At 42.7% G+C, this 19,480-nt stretch overlaps 1 protein-coding gene across 2 annotated transcripts; it reads left to right on the forward strand.

The window, feature by feature from the left end:
• Positions 1–5,195: 5,195 nt before the first annotated feature.
• LOC143600966 (dnaJ protein homolog) lies at positions 5,196–8,614 on the forward strand. 2 transcript variants are annotated; one of them, XM_077078499.1, is made up of 7 exons: positions 5,196–5,273; positions 5,371–5,587; positions 6,965–7,136; positions 7,224–7,371; positions 7,457–7,733; positions 7,822–8,020; positions 8,111–8,613. In XM_077078499.1, the coding sequence occupies exons 2-7, from the start codon at positions 5,438–5,440 to the stop codon at positions 8,431–8,433; spliced, it is 1,269 nt and encodes a 422-aa protein (XP_076934614.1). In that variant the 5' UTR covers positions 5,196–5,273; positions 5,371–5,437; the 3' UTR covers positions 8,434–8,613. The 2 variants fall into 2 exon arrangements, with proteins under 2 accessions (XP_076934614.1, XP_076934615.1); XM_077078500.1 differs by having other exon boundaries at positions 5,257–5,273; positions 5,437–5,587; positions 8,111–8,614.
• Positions 8,615–19,480: the final 10,866 nt, after the last annotated feature.

Genomic DNA, 19,480 nt, shown 5'->3' on the forward strand with positions numbered 1-19,480 from the left:
CAGTTAGGGGCAGGCAAGAAAATATATTCTGAGTCCTTTACTCATTTTCACATCCTGATTATCCTCTCCTACAATATCTGATTCTCACACCGGAGGGTTACCCCAAAGAGGACCCCTCTGTCCCTTTCTGAGGGGTAAGCTCACGGTGCTGTTCGTTTTGTAGGTGGAAGAACTCGTATCTCGGAAAACCATCGGTGATATAGCACACTCGTACCCGAGGAACGTTGATCGTATACAAGTAAGTCGATACACGCTTCTTCAATTAAAATATGTATATTGATGGCACACCACTATAGTTCAGGAATTTATATCTCTTGATCAAAATACTAATTGTCGGTAATTCAATAATTTGTTGGTAGAATTCTGTAATTAACAACCGTGTTGTTATAGGATTGCTGAAAACCCGTTCACCGATTGACATAGACTTTGCCAAAAGATTACCATCAGCTGTTACATAAAAAAAAAAAAAAACCACATGTGTGTATTAGTCAGGGTGTAGTTGATTAACACCCACCATGTTATCACCCATGTCAAAGCCACAAGCCACATTCCACGTGGTGTATAACTGAGTTGGATGGTGGTCTGTAAAAATGGTGCTTACTTTGATCTAGGGCGTTAATCCGCTACACCCAACCTTATCATACATTTTTATTTCACGAAAGGACTTTTGGCCTAGTGGTACCAACGTGTCTTTTTCTAAGTGATTTTGAATTAGAGTTAAAGCGTGTTTGAGTAAACCATTCTAAACAAAAATAAAAAAAGATAAAAATTTCTTTTAAGTGTATAACAATTGTAAAACATTATTTCACTTTCACATGTACACATTGCATTCATATGATCAGTCAGTCAACTCCGTTGCATCGATAGTTTGACCGGCACCGGCGAGTTCCGGCACACCGGACACGTAGGATGCACCCTCAGCCACGTGTCAATACACTTACAATGAAACAAGTGACCACATTCCGGCAACAACCGTACAACATCCACCGGTTTATAATCCGCAAGACAAATCGCACAACCGGAGCCATTAATATTATTATTAATATTATTAGCCACCATCACCTCAGAATAAACAAACGCCGGAAACGTCTTGAGCACGTCATCATCAACGCCTCTAGCCACCGTCACAAGCCGGTGGTCATTACCGTCCGGTGGTGGTATGGAGCGTGTGTTAATGCTACGTTTGCACTTGTAAGAAGCATATGAGAGAGTGAATAAAAGTATTATTATGGCAAAGGTGAGTCCGAGGACGTAGGTGAGATTGCTGTCGGGTTTTCCGGTGGTGTCATACGAATCTCCGGTGACCGTGGTGGTGCCGGTCATGATATTATTATTATTATTATTATTATTATTATTATGTGTGAGAAACTGAGAATAGGAAATTAATGTCAACTTGGGGTTGGTTTATATGCGAAGATAAGGCCTCTTGGCCTTTGGGATTAATCAAAAACCTTTAAAAAATTTTATTTGAAACGTATATATGTGTAGCATATATACGCATTGACCATTATGAAAGATGTATACCAAACTATGTAGAGGACAAAATAAAGTTGGAAGTGTTCAACTTGAACTAGATAACTTTTTGTGTTTGTGAAATTAACATCATCATACTCTACTAACTAGTAACTAAACAACTTATATTTTCTTCACACCTTAACATTTTGTTCTTTAGTTTCCTTTAATCAATCTTTAGTCATAAGAAAAAGGATTTACCATCTTACATAAAAAAAATCCTCAGAATCTCGGCACACCAATGCAAGGATTCACTACATTCAATGGGGTTAGATAACTCAATAACCAAGTACCTATGCTAGCTACATGTCTTTTTATAATAAGAACAAATAAAAGCCCTCAAGATTATTCGTTTTTCTATCACTAATAACTTAACAACACCCCAAAAATCTTGCATTTAGTTAGAATCTCGCGTATCAAATCATTGTTGTTTCTTCTTCGTTCAACCAGAAATATAAACCCGCGTGTATGTTGTATATGTAAAGAAGCATACACACAAAAAACAACAATAGTGATATAGAATCCAATGTACGTGAAAGGTAAGCTATTTAAACAAATAAACTTTAAACGCAAGGTTTGTGGATGCTCGTCCGAGTGACGTGGCACGGCATGGACGAGGATGCAAAGGATGGAGTGTTGTGGGGAAACTTTGCTGTTGAAGTTTGTGTGTGAGGTTTGCTTATATAAACTTGGGGCGGGCGGGGAAGTGGAGCCACCCTCTCTCTCTCTCTCTCATACATATATATATATATATATATATATATATATGTGTGTGTGTGTGTGTGTGTATTATAAACGTAATAAACCCACATATAAAAAAACTATAACTACAAATGTAGTTCTAACAAAATATAGCTTTTAAAAACTTGTTTTACAAACTGGGTTGTGTTATGAAAAGAGTTTATAGCGTGTGGTTATAGATATCAAATTAATTGGCTTCTATTACTCTTAACATGTCATCAAACTAGATTTTCAAAAGCTTATGGAGTCTAACTCAATATAAAGAACTAGGTTCAATAATCCTAACTTGATTGTCAATAATGTCAAGAGGAAGGAATATAATCGATCTTCTTTAACGACCATTAAAGGTCAACCCAAATACCCAATACACCAATACACATAATAATAACCAAATTAAATCTTAAGTTGACCTATCTTTGATCAACATTATGTCTTAACCAAACTTTATTTATTCTTATCTATTGAACCATCTATTAACATCAATAATTGAATTTACCTCCCTTTTGGCACGTTATTTCAACCAAGCCATTTTTTTTATCCTTAACCAAACTTTCTTTAACCCACTTTGTCTAATTTTTACAAGTTTCTTAAACTTTTTAACTTATTTTTCAAGTTATAGAAGAAGGGGCAAAATATAACAAAAAAACAAATGTACCAACCCACTCCATTTTTTACTCATCCTTTACCAAAAATGGTAAATAAGCGAATGATGACGCCACTCAATGCTACCTCATGCAACAAGACCATCACAGAAACTCATTTTTGGTATGTTTTTATTCATGTAGAACAAAGAGGGAGGAGAGGTCTTTTTTAGTAAAACACATTTAAACATGGATTGTGTGATTCGGGTAAAGCCCGAACATAGATGAGCAAAAATTAGACATGTAAACAGTGTTGTAGAAATATCAAGTCACTAGTTGGGCAACAAGGTGTGAACCGGTGATTAATCGGATTAAACTTTAATGTATAATTTTTAGTTACATACGCGCGCACGCACAAACACACATTTTTATATGTAATTTTCAGTTTTATATATACACACATACATTTTGGCCGAAATCCCGTCGAAAACCGTTGATTTTGTCTGGAACCTCGCCGGGAAACGCTAACTAAGTCCGATTAAACGTGATTTTGGCCGGATTGACCATTGACCAATTAATTGGTAGACTAACCCAAAATTAATCGGTGGGTTGAAGACTAGCGATTAATCGAGGCCTAGTCGGGATCCTGCAAGTCTGCAACACTGCCTGTAGACGAGCATAAACGGAGTAATACTCATATTCATTCATTTTTAACAGAACAAACAGAAAAATATGGACAATTAAACAAACACACTTTTCTTGTTCATATTTGTTCGCTAAGAAAATGAATACGTGCTTGTTGTAATTTATGTTTGTTGATAACATAAACTAGTTATTTATAAAGATAAACGTTTATGAATATAAATGAACGAAGAATACATGAACGATTGAGTCGTTTAAAAGGCCAGTAGAGATGACGTGAGAATATATTTTAAAGAGATTCTAAAGTGTAAGCTTTATCTATATTAATAACTAAATAAATAAAAACAAAAATATATAAAGTAAATTACACTACAACTACAACAAAACGGGAGTTTGATAAAAAAGAAAAAGACAAAATAGCAAAACTAGTCCTTTATGTTTTTACGTTTTTTTAATTGTCGTCCTTTAGCAAACTAATGGCAGAAAACATCCCTTATGTTTAAAACTCTATCACGTTATATCATTTGGTCTTAACCCCGTTAACTTTTTTCGTTAAATATAGTCTTGTGCATTGCACATGAGGGTAGTTTTATAATTTAACATAATTAATTAATAAATAATATTGAAAGAATAAATATATTAAACACAAAAAAAAAAACCATCTCTGTCTCTCTCGCCCTCTCCAATCATCCACCATCACCATCCAGTATCCACATCTTCTTTCAATCAATACTCTTATTTCTTAAAACCAATTATGAACAAGCATCAAAGTTTTCCCGGATAATCGAGTAAATACAAAGTTCAACAAGCAAATAACCACCACCATAACCGCCGCCGCTACACCCTTTAACAATAACGACCCGACACCACAATCAGAATACAACAAACTACCATCGATTCAAAATAGGGTTTTGTGGTGGAGTTTGGTTTGTTCTAACATAGATCTAGGGTTTCGAACTTTCGATTATTGTAGATCTAGTCGAGGAGGAATGGGTTGATTTGATGGCGGCGGCGGTTTCAGGCGATGGTGTTGGAGGTTGCCGGAAACGATGCTCGACTAATAGCTAAGGTAGATTTGTGCGTCACTATCAGTCTATGACCCTCGATTTATCTCCTAAAAATCCTAATCAAACTCTTGGTCTTAGATTAGGAAAAGAAGATGAAGTGGTCATCTATGGTGGCTGTTGCTAGCAGAGGACGACGATGATTGAGATGCCTATGGTGGCCGTCCGTGGTGGTGGGATGCGGTAATCTTGTTGGTGGCGGGTAGGTGGTGAGATGTATTGAGTACGGTGGTGCCGTTGATTTTGGGGTTTTGGAATTCTGGGGATGGATTGGAGAGGGTGAGAGAGACAGAGATGGTTTTTTTTCATGTTTAATATATTTATTCTTTCAATATTATTTATTAATTAATTATGTTAAATTACAAAACTATCCTCATGTGCAATGCACATAACCATATGAAAAAGGCTAATGGGGTTAGGACCAAAGGATATAACTTGATAAAGTATTTAAATATAAGGAATGTTTTTTGCCATTAAATTTATTAAAGGACGACCATTGAAAAAACGTGTAAAGATAAAGAATTAGTTTTACATTTTGTCAAAGAAAAAAACCAACACGCCTAAGCCTTCTAGAGGCTTCTTTAATATCGGCGTTCACACAGATCAAACCAATCTGGGCCGTCCATCTCAACCTCCTCAAAGTATACTATACTACCACATTTACCCACAAATTCCAAACACCTCTTTCCTTTCACCAGTCAAGCCTTGCGTTCTCCGATCTGTTTCTTCGCAGGTACGTTTCCATATTATTACACAATAATAATATTATTTTGATTCATCTCATCTGTTGGATCTGATTTTAATCCGATTGCGTTTAATTAATTGTATAGATTTGTATTGGAATAATAATAATAATAATAATAATAATATTGTTAATCGAAGAATTAGAATTAGAGGATGTTTGGAAGAGCACCGAAGAAGAGTGATAACACCAAGTATTACGAGATCCTTGGGGTCCCGAAGACAGCATCACAGGATGATCTGAAGAAGGCTTACCGGAAGGCTGCTATTAAGAATCATCCTGACAAAGGTGGAGATCCTGAGAAGGTATTAAGCTGCCTAATTAATACCATTAGGTTACTGTTTAGTGCTTTTGCTTTTATAATATTTTTATTAATCGGAGTAGTTCAGTCTGTTGAGCAACCTAGCTTTTGCCGGTTTTCGTATCTTCCGGTTATATTCCACCGAATTGTTAAATGTAGCCCTAATTTAATCAAACCTAACGGTTGTAAATGAAGTTGTGTAACTATTGAAGAACAAATTGTCGATATCAATTTTTTGAATAATGAAGAATATTGATTATCGGGGACTCTTGTTAATGAAAACGTTATCTCTTATGGTTTTTTGTGGTTAAAATACGCTGGCTATGAAGTTTGGTGGCCGTCGGCTGTGATTGGTGATAAAGAAAAGATGCCGTTGGAGTCGTTTGATGTTGATACCCTAAGCCTAGGATGCGACATGTGCAACGTAACGGACGAAGAGTAGATGCAACTTTTTTTGGTCGTTAGTCGTGTCCAGGGTTTTAGAGTTTTTAATATCAGAGGAGTCCAACGGTCTCTTTCTGTCATTCTTCATCGTTGATTGATGTTTACCACATGAAGCCGTATGAGGTAGGGTTTCCATTACCAAGTGTTCCTGATAACTATTTACCTTCATCATCAAGCAACGTTGACGACTTCCATAAAGTCTCCTAATTTAGGGAAGATTTGAATACGAAGGTTACACTACCTAACCCTACAACCACTATACCAAATAACAACTATTGGTAAACCTATAATTTGTTGGTTTCCGAATGTAATCGTATATTGTTGTAAGGGTTGTTAGTTGAATCGTGTGGATTAATTCAATTTAGTAACTGGATGAAAATCAGCTTCAAGCGTTTCGTTGTTGATGATTAATTAGAAGAAAGTGTTCTTGATTGATGATAAATTTTGGTAGGCAAATGTTAATTTTCAAAAAATTGCTGCTGTTTATATGATCTGAAGTTACGTACAACTTGCTAAATAAGGATTTATTCGAACTAAATCAACTAATTTAGCTAGTATACGATTGCTGTCATGTGTTCTTGAATAAAAAGCTTGATTACTTTGGCTGTTGCTCAATTATCAATGATGTAGGCATCCTTGATTCTAATGACATGGCAAACACTTAATTATCAATAGCATGCAAATTTTACCTCATTTGAAACATGATTCTTTATACCTGTAAGTTGTAGAAAATATGTGCAAGATCTGTGTTCTAGAATTCCAAGGTATTCTCTCTACCTCTGTAAAGTCATTGTTTTTTTATGTAGATATACATATAGTTGTTAGTGATGGTTCTTTGTAGTTTGTTATTGTATGCCAATAAATTGTGAACATGACTTGTTTTTCATTGAACATCAATCTTCAAATTTATAGTTTTGACATGTTATTGATTTTTCAGTTTAAAGAGCTTGCACAAGCGTATGAGGTACTGAGTGATCCAGAGAAACGTGAGATATACGATCAGTATGGTGAGGATGCTTTGAAGGAAGGAATGGGTGGTGGGGGGGGTGGTCATGACCCCTTTGACATCTTCCAGTCATTCTTTGGTGGGGGTGGCAGTCCTTTTGGTGGTAAGCATATTCTTCATCCACTTTTGCTTTACATGTTACTACAGTTGTGTTTAATGTTGATTTAACATGATATCTCTTTGTATCCAGGTGGCGGTGGCGGTAGCAGCAGGGGACGAAGGCAACGAAGGGGTGAAGATGTTGTTCATCCTCTCAAGGTTTCTCTTGAGGATCTCTACAATGGAACTTCCAAGAAGCTATCTCTTTCACGCAATGTTATCTGCTCCAAGTGTAAAGGGTGAGTGAGTACTCACATTCTTCTATATGTAGTCGGCAACCAGTATTATTTCGTTATTTGACATAATGATGGTTTATATTTGCAGCAAGGGATCAAAGTCAGGCGCTTCAATGAAATGTGCTGGCTGTCAAGGTTCTGGAATGAAAGTTTCGATCAGGCATCTCGGACCATCTATGATCCAGCAAATGCAGCATCCTTGTAACGAATGCAAGGGTACCGGAGAAACCATTAATGACAAGGATCGATGCACACAGTGTAAGGGTGAGAAAGTAGTCCAGGAGAAGAAGGTTCTGGAAGTTCACGTGGAGAAGGGTATGCTGAATGGACAGAAGATCACATTCCCTGGAGAGGCTGATGAAGCTGTAACCTTCTTTTAATCTTCTTTATATTTGTATTTGTTTATTATTATGTAACGGTGTTTGACGTGGGTTGTGACTTTGTGTTATGCAGCCCGACACGGTTACTGGTGACATTGTGTTTGTGTTGCAACAAAAGGAGCACCCGAAGTTTAAGCGAAAGGGTGATGATATATTTGTTGAGCACACGTTGAGCTTGACCGAGGCTCTTTGTGGGTTCCAGTTTATCTTAACCCATTTGGATAACAGACAGCTTCTTATTAAATCTGAACCAAGAGAGGTTGTGAAGCCAGGTATCTTCTTCTGCTTTCTTAGTTATTATTCCAAACGGTTTATGTTTTAGGAATGGTCGTTTGATGGTTGGGCTGAATTGTATTTTGTAGATTCATTCAAGGCGATAAATGACGAAGGGATGCCGATGTACCAGAGGCCGTTCATGAAGGGGAAGCTGTATATTCACTTCATTGTGGAGTTCCCAGAGTCATTGTCACCAGAGCAGTGTAAGGCGTTAGAGGCGGTGCTGCCACCTAAGCCTTCGATGCAGATGACAGATATGGAACTGGATGAATGTGAGGAGACGACTCTTCATGATGTCAACATTGAAGAGGAGATGAGGAGGAAGCAGCAACAGGCGGCTCAAGAAGCGTATGATGAAGATGAAGACATGCATGGAGGTGCACAGAGGGTACAATGTGCACAACAGTAACTCATTCTTGGCTAAAGTTTATGGTTTGATTATCTGATATCAAAATGTCAGTTCTGTTCTTTTTTTCCCTTTCAAATATGATGATATTATGAAAGCTATAAATGTAGCGGTTATTTTACTTGTTTTTAAGACGTTTGGTCATTATTAATTGTTTGTGTTGAGAGCTTTTGATGAGCCATATGTGTGGTGAAAGTTGTGTCCTCGGATTCTAAAGTCTTTTTTAATGTTTAGATAACGGTCAGAACATTTAGTTCATATATGCGAAAGGAAATCTAGGTGAAGGGACGAATCAGGGTTTTAACCTCGCGGTCGAGAAATCGACGTTGGACATAGCCTCGAAATGGTAGGCCCAACACATAAGATTCTTTGCTGTTGAAAAAAAATATAATATAACCAAACGTCCAAACCAGAAGTTGGCTTGAGTTTAATACTAGCCAGAGGAGTAAAGATAAAAATATAATATGTTTGAATTATAAAAAAACCAATATCGCTTTCAGTCCTGTTTAATATGAGTTAAACGACTGACACATAACTTAAATTATAAAATAAAGAACAACATAAAGGTTGAAAATGATATAAAATACCCACAAGCGAAGATGTCCATGTCTCATTGATGTTGTGATGTAAACGTTGCCTGTTGTTTTTTATTATAAGGTTATTGTAAAACATACTTCTTGTTTTGATGAACTAAAAATATGAACAATGTGACATAAATGCTAGATAATATTGTTCATATGTTCTAATGTTCATACACTCCATTCCCCAATCTCAAAAAAGGTCATAAAAATTGCATACGCGATGGGTAAAACAAGAACTAACTTTAATAATCAGCCACGTAAAATTAACATGGTTCTTTGTTTCAACCGTCAATTGTACAAGATTAGACATGTTCAAGTTGCTAAATCTTGTATCTTTTTTTAATTAAATGATTATTGGTTATCTTAAATGGTTACGGCCTTATGGGCTTATGTTTAAAAATAAATGTTATAGGCTTAATAAGTTATTATTTTCAATTGAAATGTGGGTTAAAGTTTGTTGGCAAGGTTTTTAAGGATTTAGTGTAAAGGTTTTTACGGGTTTGATGTCTATAACACTAACAAAATTCTGTAAAGGTTCGGCCGAACCTGTTCCCCTTTACTAGTCTACGCCCCTGGGCCCTGATTACTCACCCAACAATTAACCAAACCTATCCCAACTACTAGTAGCAAGTTCCCCAACCCGCTCATACTACTTGAGCAAAGGGATGCGGTGTATGGTGTACCCCGCCTACTCGCTGATGCTACTCGAGCCACCCGAGTAAACTGCCCCGTCCACCCAAAGAAGCTTAATACTTTATTCAATATACAAACGTTTATTGACCTTTAAATGACTACAGTGTTAAATAACAAAAGAGTCGTGTTCGAGTTTAAGTTGGAGTTTTTTTATATTTATTTTGTAAACTAATTTGCAGAAGAACTGAATTGACTTTACTATATATAGTTAGAGGTGGCTCACCAACCTCACTAAAGGTGAAAACTTTAACAAAACGACCTTATGAAAGGCCCCTTCCAGACCACAAAACACACGGAGGCTAATTAAGTACACAGAAAATACTTTTTAACGACAAAACATCAATAAAAGAAAAAAAATTGTTAAATAGATTTGTTCAACACAATTTTGAGTTATGTTATTATTAGTGTTGAGCACGGTTCGGTTAGGTTATTATGCAAAAATCAAACCGAAATCGATGTAATCGATTATTTGAATATACTAACCGTTCGGTTTTCGATTTTCCAGTTATTTTCGAGTTTTTTTTCTATTTTGTGTAGACATTGCAAAAAATATATATATTTAAAAATTAAAAATATATAGTTTAAGCTTGTATAAGAATATATTGGAGTACCACATATATATATTGAATTAAAAAAAATAAAAATTAGACATGTGTTACATGTATTTATACTAATACAAAGTTGCAAAATTGAAGAGGTAGGTCCCAGCAGAGCCCAGTTGGACCCGCAAGACTCACCTTAAACAGGGACGTCTGCGCAGAGACCAACTGGATCCGCAGGACCAACCATGCTCAGAGACGTGACGTCCTTACGCGCAGTACGCAAGCTGGTCCCGCAGGAAATGCCTCCCAATGGTGAAGGACTCCGCCTGTCCCCGCAGCCTCGGATACAAGCCATTAGGGAAGGCCACCCGCGCAGCATGGCTACACGCACAAGGCACTTAGCTCTCAATCGTTCAGTGTCACCTGAAGGAATGAGCCAAGCCGGGAGCAATCCCGCACAGAGGCGGGAGGGGGAATACTCCCGCCCAAATAAGCCAGTCCGTATACTGAAGGATCTTTTACTGTACCTGACGAGGTATGGGCAAAAGATCTGATCAGAGATGCGACAGCTCACTGACAGCAGCATGGCAGACAGCACGCCACAGCACTGTGACCAATAGCCGCCGCCTACCCACCAACTCCTGCCATACCACGTGCCTAGCCTGTAGTTGGCAGAAGAGGAAGAGTGCACGACACGCCTGCTCTGTGTCAGCCGCTACCTATCCACCACTCACAGGCAGGGCACGTGCATAGGTTACAGTTGGTAGCGTGTTGGGCCGGCTAAACCCCTTGGAAACCTACCTTCGGCTATAAATACCACAAATGGTATGATCATCTCATCTTATCATATCTTATCATATTATCATCATATATACCTGATATCTGCTCTAGCAATCTCTGAATATACTTTTATATTTAAAGAGCAATCTAGTCTGATTCTCACGCCGGAGGGTGGTCACAAGGAGGAACCCCCCCTTCTCAGTGACGAGCTCACGGTGTCTGTTTTGCAGGTTATCAGAAGAACCATCTTCCAAGGGTCTAACCCCTCGTGGGAAACAGCTCTCCAACCCCTAGGTTACCAGTAACCTGCCCGGGGTCCGGTTAGTGTTTCTTCATTGGCGCCATCCGTGCATAAAGCTAGAACTACAATTTTCTCCAGTTTTTTCAAAACTTTATACAAAAGATGGTTAGAGAAATTCCGGTAACCACAACCCCAGCTATTGGGGGGAATACCGGCAACACAGTTTTTACAAACACTACTCCGGCTACCGAAGCCGGAGCAAGTGAAGTAAATTTTACGAACACTACCCCACTTACTAAAGCAGGGGCAAGTGCAGTAAATGACCGCCTACTGGGATCCACCGATACCCAGTTTGAAAAACGAAGACTCCCCCGCCAGACTCTCGACGAAGTCAAGGCATGGGCGGAGGCACGACAAAAGGAATTCCAGGCTGAGTTAAATGAACGCTTGCGTTCCGTGCAACAGGCCGACGAATTCGAATACTGGGAGGATGACTCGGAGGAATCCGACTCCGACGCGAACCCTCGTCATAAAGCAAAAGGGAAGCGTAAAGAAACGGAAACCCAACCGAAAAGGCATTTTGGACAAGCCTTCAAACCAAAAAGCATAGATGGAAGTCCACGAGACTTCTCTAAAACGTTCAGACCAAACGTTACAAATGCAGGAACGTCCAAATTTGCAAGGGACATTGCTGAAGCAATTGCCCCGAAAAGTGCTAAACAAATGCCTAACATAGGCACATATGACGGCCTATCTGATCCAGACGATCATTTGAACAGGTTCATAGCGGGGGCAACCGTTAGCAATTGGACGGAACCCACGTGGTGTTACATGTTCCAAATGACGCTGGTGGGGGCTGCTAGGGCTTGGTTTGATCGTTTACCGGTTAACCACATTTACGACTGGGCAGACTTCCAGCAGAAGTTTAGCCAACACTTCAGCCAGCAGCGAAAGTATACCGAGGAGCAATGGACAATCCTCAAATGCACACGGGAAGAAGATGAATCTCTGCCAAACTTCATCACTCGCTTCAACTCAAAGAAGTTAAGTTTGGGCAATATCAGCGAGGATCTTGTTCGCGCAGCCTTCATCCAGGGCGCGCAAGACCCAGAGCTTATCCGCACCCTAACGGGTAAAGATGGAATGCCATCCACATGGGATGGCATCATGACAGCAGCCAAACGCTATGCGGAAACGGAGAAGCAACTGGGTAGAGACCTTCCGCAGAACACAAACCTTTACACCCAGAGGACGAGAGAGGACAACGTCCTCACCGCCCGATTGAACAAAAAACGGAAGCAAGGCATTTGGCAGTCAAGGGTAAACTTTGACACCTCATCCGGCTTACAGCACCGATTGGGTGAAAGGGATAATGTAAAGCCGCACCGGAACTCCAGATGGACGCCACTTACCAAAAGCGTCACTGACATATTTGCTACTGAGGAGCTCCCATGGCCAAAGCCTCCAGTAATCCGGCATCGTCACGATGCTGATCGGAGCAAGTACTGTGACTATCACAGAACAAAAGGCCACAACACTGAAGAATGCATAGACGTAAAAGACATGGTCGAAACATTCGTCAGAGATGGGACGCTCGCGCACCTCGTGGCGAAATAAAAGCTAGGCAGGCGAGTGCGTATAGAACCCCAGCTGGGGAAAACACGAACCAATTCCAGCTTCAAAAACGAGACTACATGCTGCGTAAAGAACGAGATCCCGAACCAGGTGCGTATCGGCTCGATGGCACTCCCATCCCAACATGGAAGGGAGTTCAATTACACAGTTTGCATGTAATCAATTCCAATTTGTAAAGAGAAGGCCAAGAGCCACTTCTAATGGAAATGATTCTCTTTAAGAATATCGAAGCTGATGATTTTACATTTATACTTTTCTGGACACTAATATGCCGGTTTTCACCGCATAATTACGTGAAGTCATTGCATGGGAAGGCGGTCCTACCCGCACGAACCCAATAACGTGACAAACCTTCACGCAGGTCAGTTGAAGGGGAAAAAGTTCAGCACCCAAAAATGAAAGTGCCGGTCTATCCGCATGAATCATTAAGGAAACTGAATAATAACCTGTCAACAACCGCGCGTCGAACGGTTAAAACTATCCAACACTGGTGACGACATTCACATTACGTGAAGTCGTTGCGTGGGAAGGCGGTCTTACCCGCACGAACCCAATAACGTGGCAAACCTTCACGCAGGTCAGTTGAAAGAGTTCATCCCATTAAATGAAAGTGCCGGTCTATCCGCATGAATCATGAAAGGAAAATGAACACTAACCTATCGACAACCGCGCGTCGAACGGTTCAAAACAAAATTCTTAAAAAGATGAGAAAAACCTACACGCAGGTCAGATAAGGGTAAAGTTCTGCCATCCTACTAAGTGCAAGTGACGGTTCTACCCGCACAATCACGAAAGAGGAAGCAAAACTTCACCTATTATCAACCACGTTCAAAGGTTAACTTATCCTCAAAAGATGAGAAAAACCTACACGCAGGTCAGATAAGGGTAAAGTTCTGCCATCCTACTAAGTGCAAGTGACGGTTCTACCCGCACAATCACGAAAGAGGAAGCAAAACTTCACACCTATTATCAACCACGTTCAAAGGTTAACTTATCCTCAAAAGATGAGAAACCTACACGCAGGTCAGATAAGGGTAAAGTTCTGCCATCCTACTAAGTGCAAGTGACGGTTCTACCCGCACAATCACGAAAGAGGAAGCAAAACTTCACACCTATTATCAACCACGTTCAAAGGTTAACTTATCCTAAAAAAGTAAGAAAAACCAGCACGCAGGTTAGATAAAAGTTAAAGTTTAGCCATCCTACCAAGTGCAAGTGACGGTTCTACCCGCACAATCACGAAGGAGGAAGCGAAACTTTAACCCACTATCAACCACGTTCAAAGGTTCTTATTCTGAACACTTGGAAAATTGCTAATTTAAACTAAGTATGCAAGTCATAAGTTTATAAAGCAAGGAACCCAAAGAAGGAAATAACAGTCTTATACGCAAAAAGATTAATATTTCAATGATGTATTACAACAGTGGCCGGGTAACTACCCGCCTAAAAGAAATCTATACAAAGCTAAGTCTATCCTAGCGGTGGGAAGAGATCTTCAGGATCAGGCTTCAGGGCCACCTCCGCTTGGACCAGCACCGTCTGAGCGTGGCTGCCCAAGGAAAGCCTTAAGGATGTTTAGCCCATCATCAGCAGCAGCAGCCTCATTCACCTTCTCCACCACTGGATGCGGGAAGGCAGCGTACTGGTTCACAGCTTGGTCATAAGCAGCTTCAGTATTAACATTGAATAAAGGGAAGTTGGAGGGCGGAAAGCCTCTCTCAGCAAACCCTAGACCAAGCAGGAAGCCAGTCTTCTCCCCATCCTCATGAGAAGCGTTGAGGGCTGCGCTCATCGCATCGTCATAAGAGGTCTCTGAAAGGACCCGACGCGCAACCTACAAAAGAATACAAGTTAGAACATTTTCTAATTACGAGCGGAAAGCGTAAAGAAAAAGATAAAGATACCTGAGGCAACGCTTCTCGAAGCAGCCATTGGAGGGTAGCTTGACTTTCTTTGTAAGCACGTTCGGCTCCGTTTTTATCAAGGTTGGCAAGTTGAACTTCCTTGGCGGCAGCCTCTTCGACGCTTTTGAGTTTCCTTTCAGTGCGGTCAAGCACCCCCCTCTGGTCAAGGATCTCCTGCAGCTTCTTGGCATCTTCCATTGCCAAGGCGTCATGAGCATGCTGAAGAGCCTTTAATTTGCATTTAAGCTGCTCATTCTCTTCGCGAAGCGGCTCAACAACAGCTTCAGCCTTGGCAGCCCTCTCAGTTGAGTTTCGCGCAGTCTCCTTGGCCAGCCGAAGCTGTTCATTCACAGCTTGGGCAGCCTTGGAGCGGGCCTCGAGTCGCGCCTGGACTTCAACCTCGAGGGCCTTGAATGCCTTCTCCTTCTCGGCTGCGGCAGCGGCCAACTGCCGGTTCTCCTCCCGAAGAGCCCGCGCTTCAGATACATCTTTGGCGCGAGCTGCTTTTAACTTGTCGTTTTCACGACAAAGCAGCTCGACGCGGGGCTGCGTCCGGGCCTGGAGAACCCGAAGCTCATTGGTTAGCCTACCCTCTTGGTAGCTAGCCATGGCTTCCCCCAACGCACCATGAGGAGCAGCGTGGCGAGCCCAGTCCACGCACTCCACAGGGGTACGAAGGGTTGTTCCTCGGCGTATGTTCCATCTTGGAACATACACTTCATTGGAATCCGACACTGCAAAAGAAACAAAGGCAGTTAGGAAAAGATGATAAAAATATATAAGGGAAAAAGAACCCTACGTACCTGTAGGGTCAATAACAGGCCGATAGCCGCCAAACCCATCACCTGAACCTAAAGGAAATCCATCCAACAGGTCAGGCAGACGGGAAGGTGGCATAGATCGGCGGGAAGCCTGGCGCATACCTGATGGTCCGGCCGTCGGTGCCGGTGGCGCAGGTATAGTGGCAGCCGCTGTGGTAGCCATGTTTGGCGCCACCTCCTCAGCAACAGTAACCGCCGGCTCCGTGAAAGATGCTGTAAAAATTGCACTCACGGCCGGCGGAGACACCTTCTCAGCTGGAACAGCCTCAGGAAGGCTGGAACCAGCGGAAGCAGGCGTAGACGCCTGGGTCGACGCCTCGGGAAGGCTGACCGAGCCTACCGTCATTGGCGGGGGAATACTTGCTCCAACTCCACCCTGGAATGCGTCAACATCCACACCTGCACAAGCAAAAGTGTTAGAAAAATTTATTTGAAACAACAAATCTAGACAAGAATTATGGGGGTACTCACGGGGTTTCTTGAGCTTGAACGCACGGACGAGCGGGGGCGAACCCGATGGAGCCGGCCTCTTGACACCGGTAACCGTCGTCGTCGCTGCCTCCCCGGAGGTAACACCTGCAGCCTCCGGAGCGGTGGTCTCCTCACCACCGGGCTTCCCCGCCACCTCTGCATTATCTGACTCCGAGTCAGATAGGACTACCGGGTCGGCCGTAGAGGCCACCTTCTCCTTGCCCTTCCCGACGGCAGCCTTTTTCTTCCGCACCAGTGGAGGACCTTCTGCGGATTCCTCAGAAGAAGAAATGTCATGAACTCCAGCAGCAGGCACAGCATTGAGAGGTTCAGGGTAGAAGATAGGCTTACCTGGCCGTCGGTGGCTCAGGATCTCTTGGCCTGGCGGGTAAACCTCCACGAACCGACCCGCGGTCTGCTCTAAGATGGGCAACTCGTTCTCGTCCAGAGCACGAGTACCCATCCGCGCGGGACCATCTTCCTCCCGCGGGTTCAGGAGCGACTGAAGATCGTTCCCCTCTGAAATCAACAAGAAAGTTAGTAAAAATCGAAGTCAGCAAAATGAAACAAGACGTACCATAAGGGACAGAGTTCGAACCATATTCAAGGACGATCGGAACCTTATCCGCATTCGCCGCCTTCCACACTCGGCTCATCCCCAACATCACCATCGCCGACTCCGGAAAACGGAAAACCGGGGACTGGACCCGGGAAATCTTCGAGAACCATTCCGCCTCCTCGTAGTTGAGGGCGGGAAGGTTCGGAAGCGCCTGGCCATTCTTGAACTTCATGGCGATGGGGATGGCGCGAGCGGATATGAAGAAGAACTCTCTTCTCCATGAGCGAAGACTCCGCTCGGTGGTACAAATCTTTAAACCCTTGATACGGGTTGTAAGAGTGTACCACCCTTGGATGCACCTCCATGTATAGAAGGTCATCAGGCGATCAACGAGGGGCTCAAGGCCCAGTATCCGGCACACCCACTCAAAGTGCCGGACCTTGGCAATGGCCATGGGGTGCACCTCTGTCAGGTGCACACCGTGCCTCTCTAGGACACGGTACACAAACTTTGTCAACGGAAACCTAAGGTTCCCGTAGACAAAGAATGCAGCATAAACCCCGATCTTGCCACTAGGGGCATCGTACACAGTATGGTGGGGTTCAGGAAACTCAGGCTCGAGAGACTCGAGCATGAACTTCCTGATGATATACTGGTACAGATCGACAGGAAGAGAGCACTGGCATTCGCCAGCAGTCTTCTGGTCATCAGCATCATGAGAAGACATGGTGGAAGAAAGACGAAAAGAGATTTCAGGGTAATGCTTTACTGAACAGAAAAATTCGCCGGAAATTACTTGAGAAGAAGAGATGAAAGTGGAAAGTGTGAATTGCAAATAACCCTCTCCCCCTTTATATAGTAATCGCAATTAATGCGGTGAATTTAATGCGGAGGAGAGAGAAATCAAATGTGCAATGAAACTATGACACGTGGCAAAAAGCAAGCTGGCAACAGCTGTTGAAAGGACGTGTGCCAGTAATTTCGCGGCCACGCGCCCGAAAAATCGCTCCCACGCGCCTGAAAAAGCGACTGGAATGACCATGTTCTGTCACGTCACCATAACTTCCTGCACGTCCTGACACAGTCAGAAGAAACCGTCGCACGACGTTTCAGAGGTTTATCTTTTCACCAACTCTTCGAATTTCAAAATTCAAAATTCGAAAGTATTAAAAAGTAAGCGGGAAAATACCCCTTACCCCTTGGCAAGCAAGTAACCGTAAGACGGATGCGGGTACAGTGTAAAGGCAAAACCCTTCACATACCTAGCACCCGCAGGGAATTGAAGCCAAATAAACCTTGGCAAACAAGTAACCGTAAGCCGGCTGCGGGTACAGTGTTAAGGCAAAACCCTTCACATACCTAGCACCTGCAGGGAATTGAAGCCAAGAACCTTGGTGAACAAGTAACCGTAAGACGGATGCGGGTACAGTGTTAAGGCAAAACCCTTCACATACCTAGCACCCGCAGGGAATTGACGCCAGGAATACCTTGAGAGTAAAGTAACCGTAAGACGAGCGCAGGTACAGTGTTAAGGCAAAACCCTTCACATACCTAGCGCTCCGCTGGGAATTGAAACCAAGAAGGATCTTCTGGGCAATGCTTGCGGAAACGGAAATAGCATCCCCGCATAGCGGGAACATCGAGAACTACGTTGTTTGAAGCTCCAGGATGGAATTGGTGGTCTTAACATAATTGATCACTATGTTCAAAACTACCAAAACCTCATGGAAAATACATACAACTGGGACTCAATGCTCCTGACTTGCGAGGAGGTTACAGACCTACCCGCATCATACCCAAAGACCAAGCAGGAAACTCGGGCATTTCTGCAAGTGACAAGGACTTCCGCGGAAAGAATCCCCATGGAAAACCTTACAAAACCCTTTTCAAAACCCTTTGCTCAAGTCCAAAAGTTCACCTCACTTCATTAAACACTCATGAGAAGAACATTGGACTGGGGGGACTTGAAGAGGTAGGTCCCAGCAGAGCCCAGTTGGACCCGCAAGACTCACCTTAAACAGGGACGTCTGCGCAGAGACCAACTGGATCCGCAGGACCAACCATGCTCAGAGACGTGACGTCCTTACGCGCAGTACGCAAGCTGGTCCCGCAGGAAATGCCTCCCAATGGTGAAGGACTCCGCCTGTCCCCGCAGCCTCGGATACAAGCCATTAGGGAAGGCCACCCGCGCAGCATGGCTACACGCACAAGGCACTTAGCTCTCAATCGTTCAGTGTCACCTGAAGGAATGAGCCAAGCCGGGAGCAATCCCGCACAGAGGCGGGAGGGGGAATACTCCCGCCCAAATAAGCCAGTCCGTATACTGAAGGATCTTTTACTGTACCTGACGAGGTATGGGCAAAAGATCTGATCAGAGATGCGACAGCTCACTGACAGCAGCATGGCAGACAGCACGCCACAGCACTGTGACCAATAGCCGCCGCCTACCCACCAACTCCTGCCATACCACGTGCCTAGCCTGTAGTTGGCAGAAGAGGAAGAGTGCACGACACGCCTGCTCTGTGTCAGCCGCTACCTATCCACCACTCACAGGCAGGGCACGTGCATAGGTTACAGTTGGTAGCGTGTTGGGCCGGCTAAACCCCTTGGAAACCTACCTTCGGCTATAAATACCACAAATGGTATGATCATCTCATCTTATCATATCTTATCATATTATCATCATATATACCTGATATCTGCTCTAGCAATCTCTGAATATACTTTTATATTTAAAGAGCAATCTAGTCTGATTCTCACGCCGGAGGGTGGTCACAAGGAGGAACCCCCCCCTTCTCAGTGACGAGCTCACGGTGTCTGTTT

The sequence above is a fragment of the Bidens hawaiensis genome, unplaced genomic scaffold (genome assembly GCF_021521415.1).
Source record: "Bidens hawaiensis isolate Kalapana, Puna unplaced genomic scaffold, B.hawaiensis_p1.1 tig00055146_1, whole genome shotgun sequence".
NCBI lineage: Eukaryota > Viridiplantae > Streptophyta > Magnoliopsida > Asterales > Asteraceae > Bidens > Bidens hawaiensis.

What these genes read in the sequence shown, in the direction of transcription:
- LOC143600966 (XM_077078499.1), top strand. Translation starts at nt 5,438, where the DNA reads ATGTTTGGAAGAGCACCGAAGAAGAGTGATAACACCAAGTATTACGAG. An exon ending in ATCTGCTCCAAGTGTAAAGG is followed by an intron (nt 7,372 to 7,456) that starts GTGAGTGAGTAC and finishes TTATATTTGCAG; the next exon opens with CAAGGGATCAAAGTCAGGCG. An exon ending in AAGAGAGGTTGTGAAGCCAG is followed by an intron (nt 8,021 to 8,110) that starts GTATCTTCTTCT and finishes TGTATTTTGTAG; the next exon opens with ATTCATTCAAGGCGATAAAT.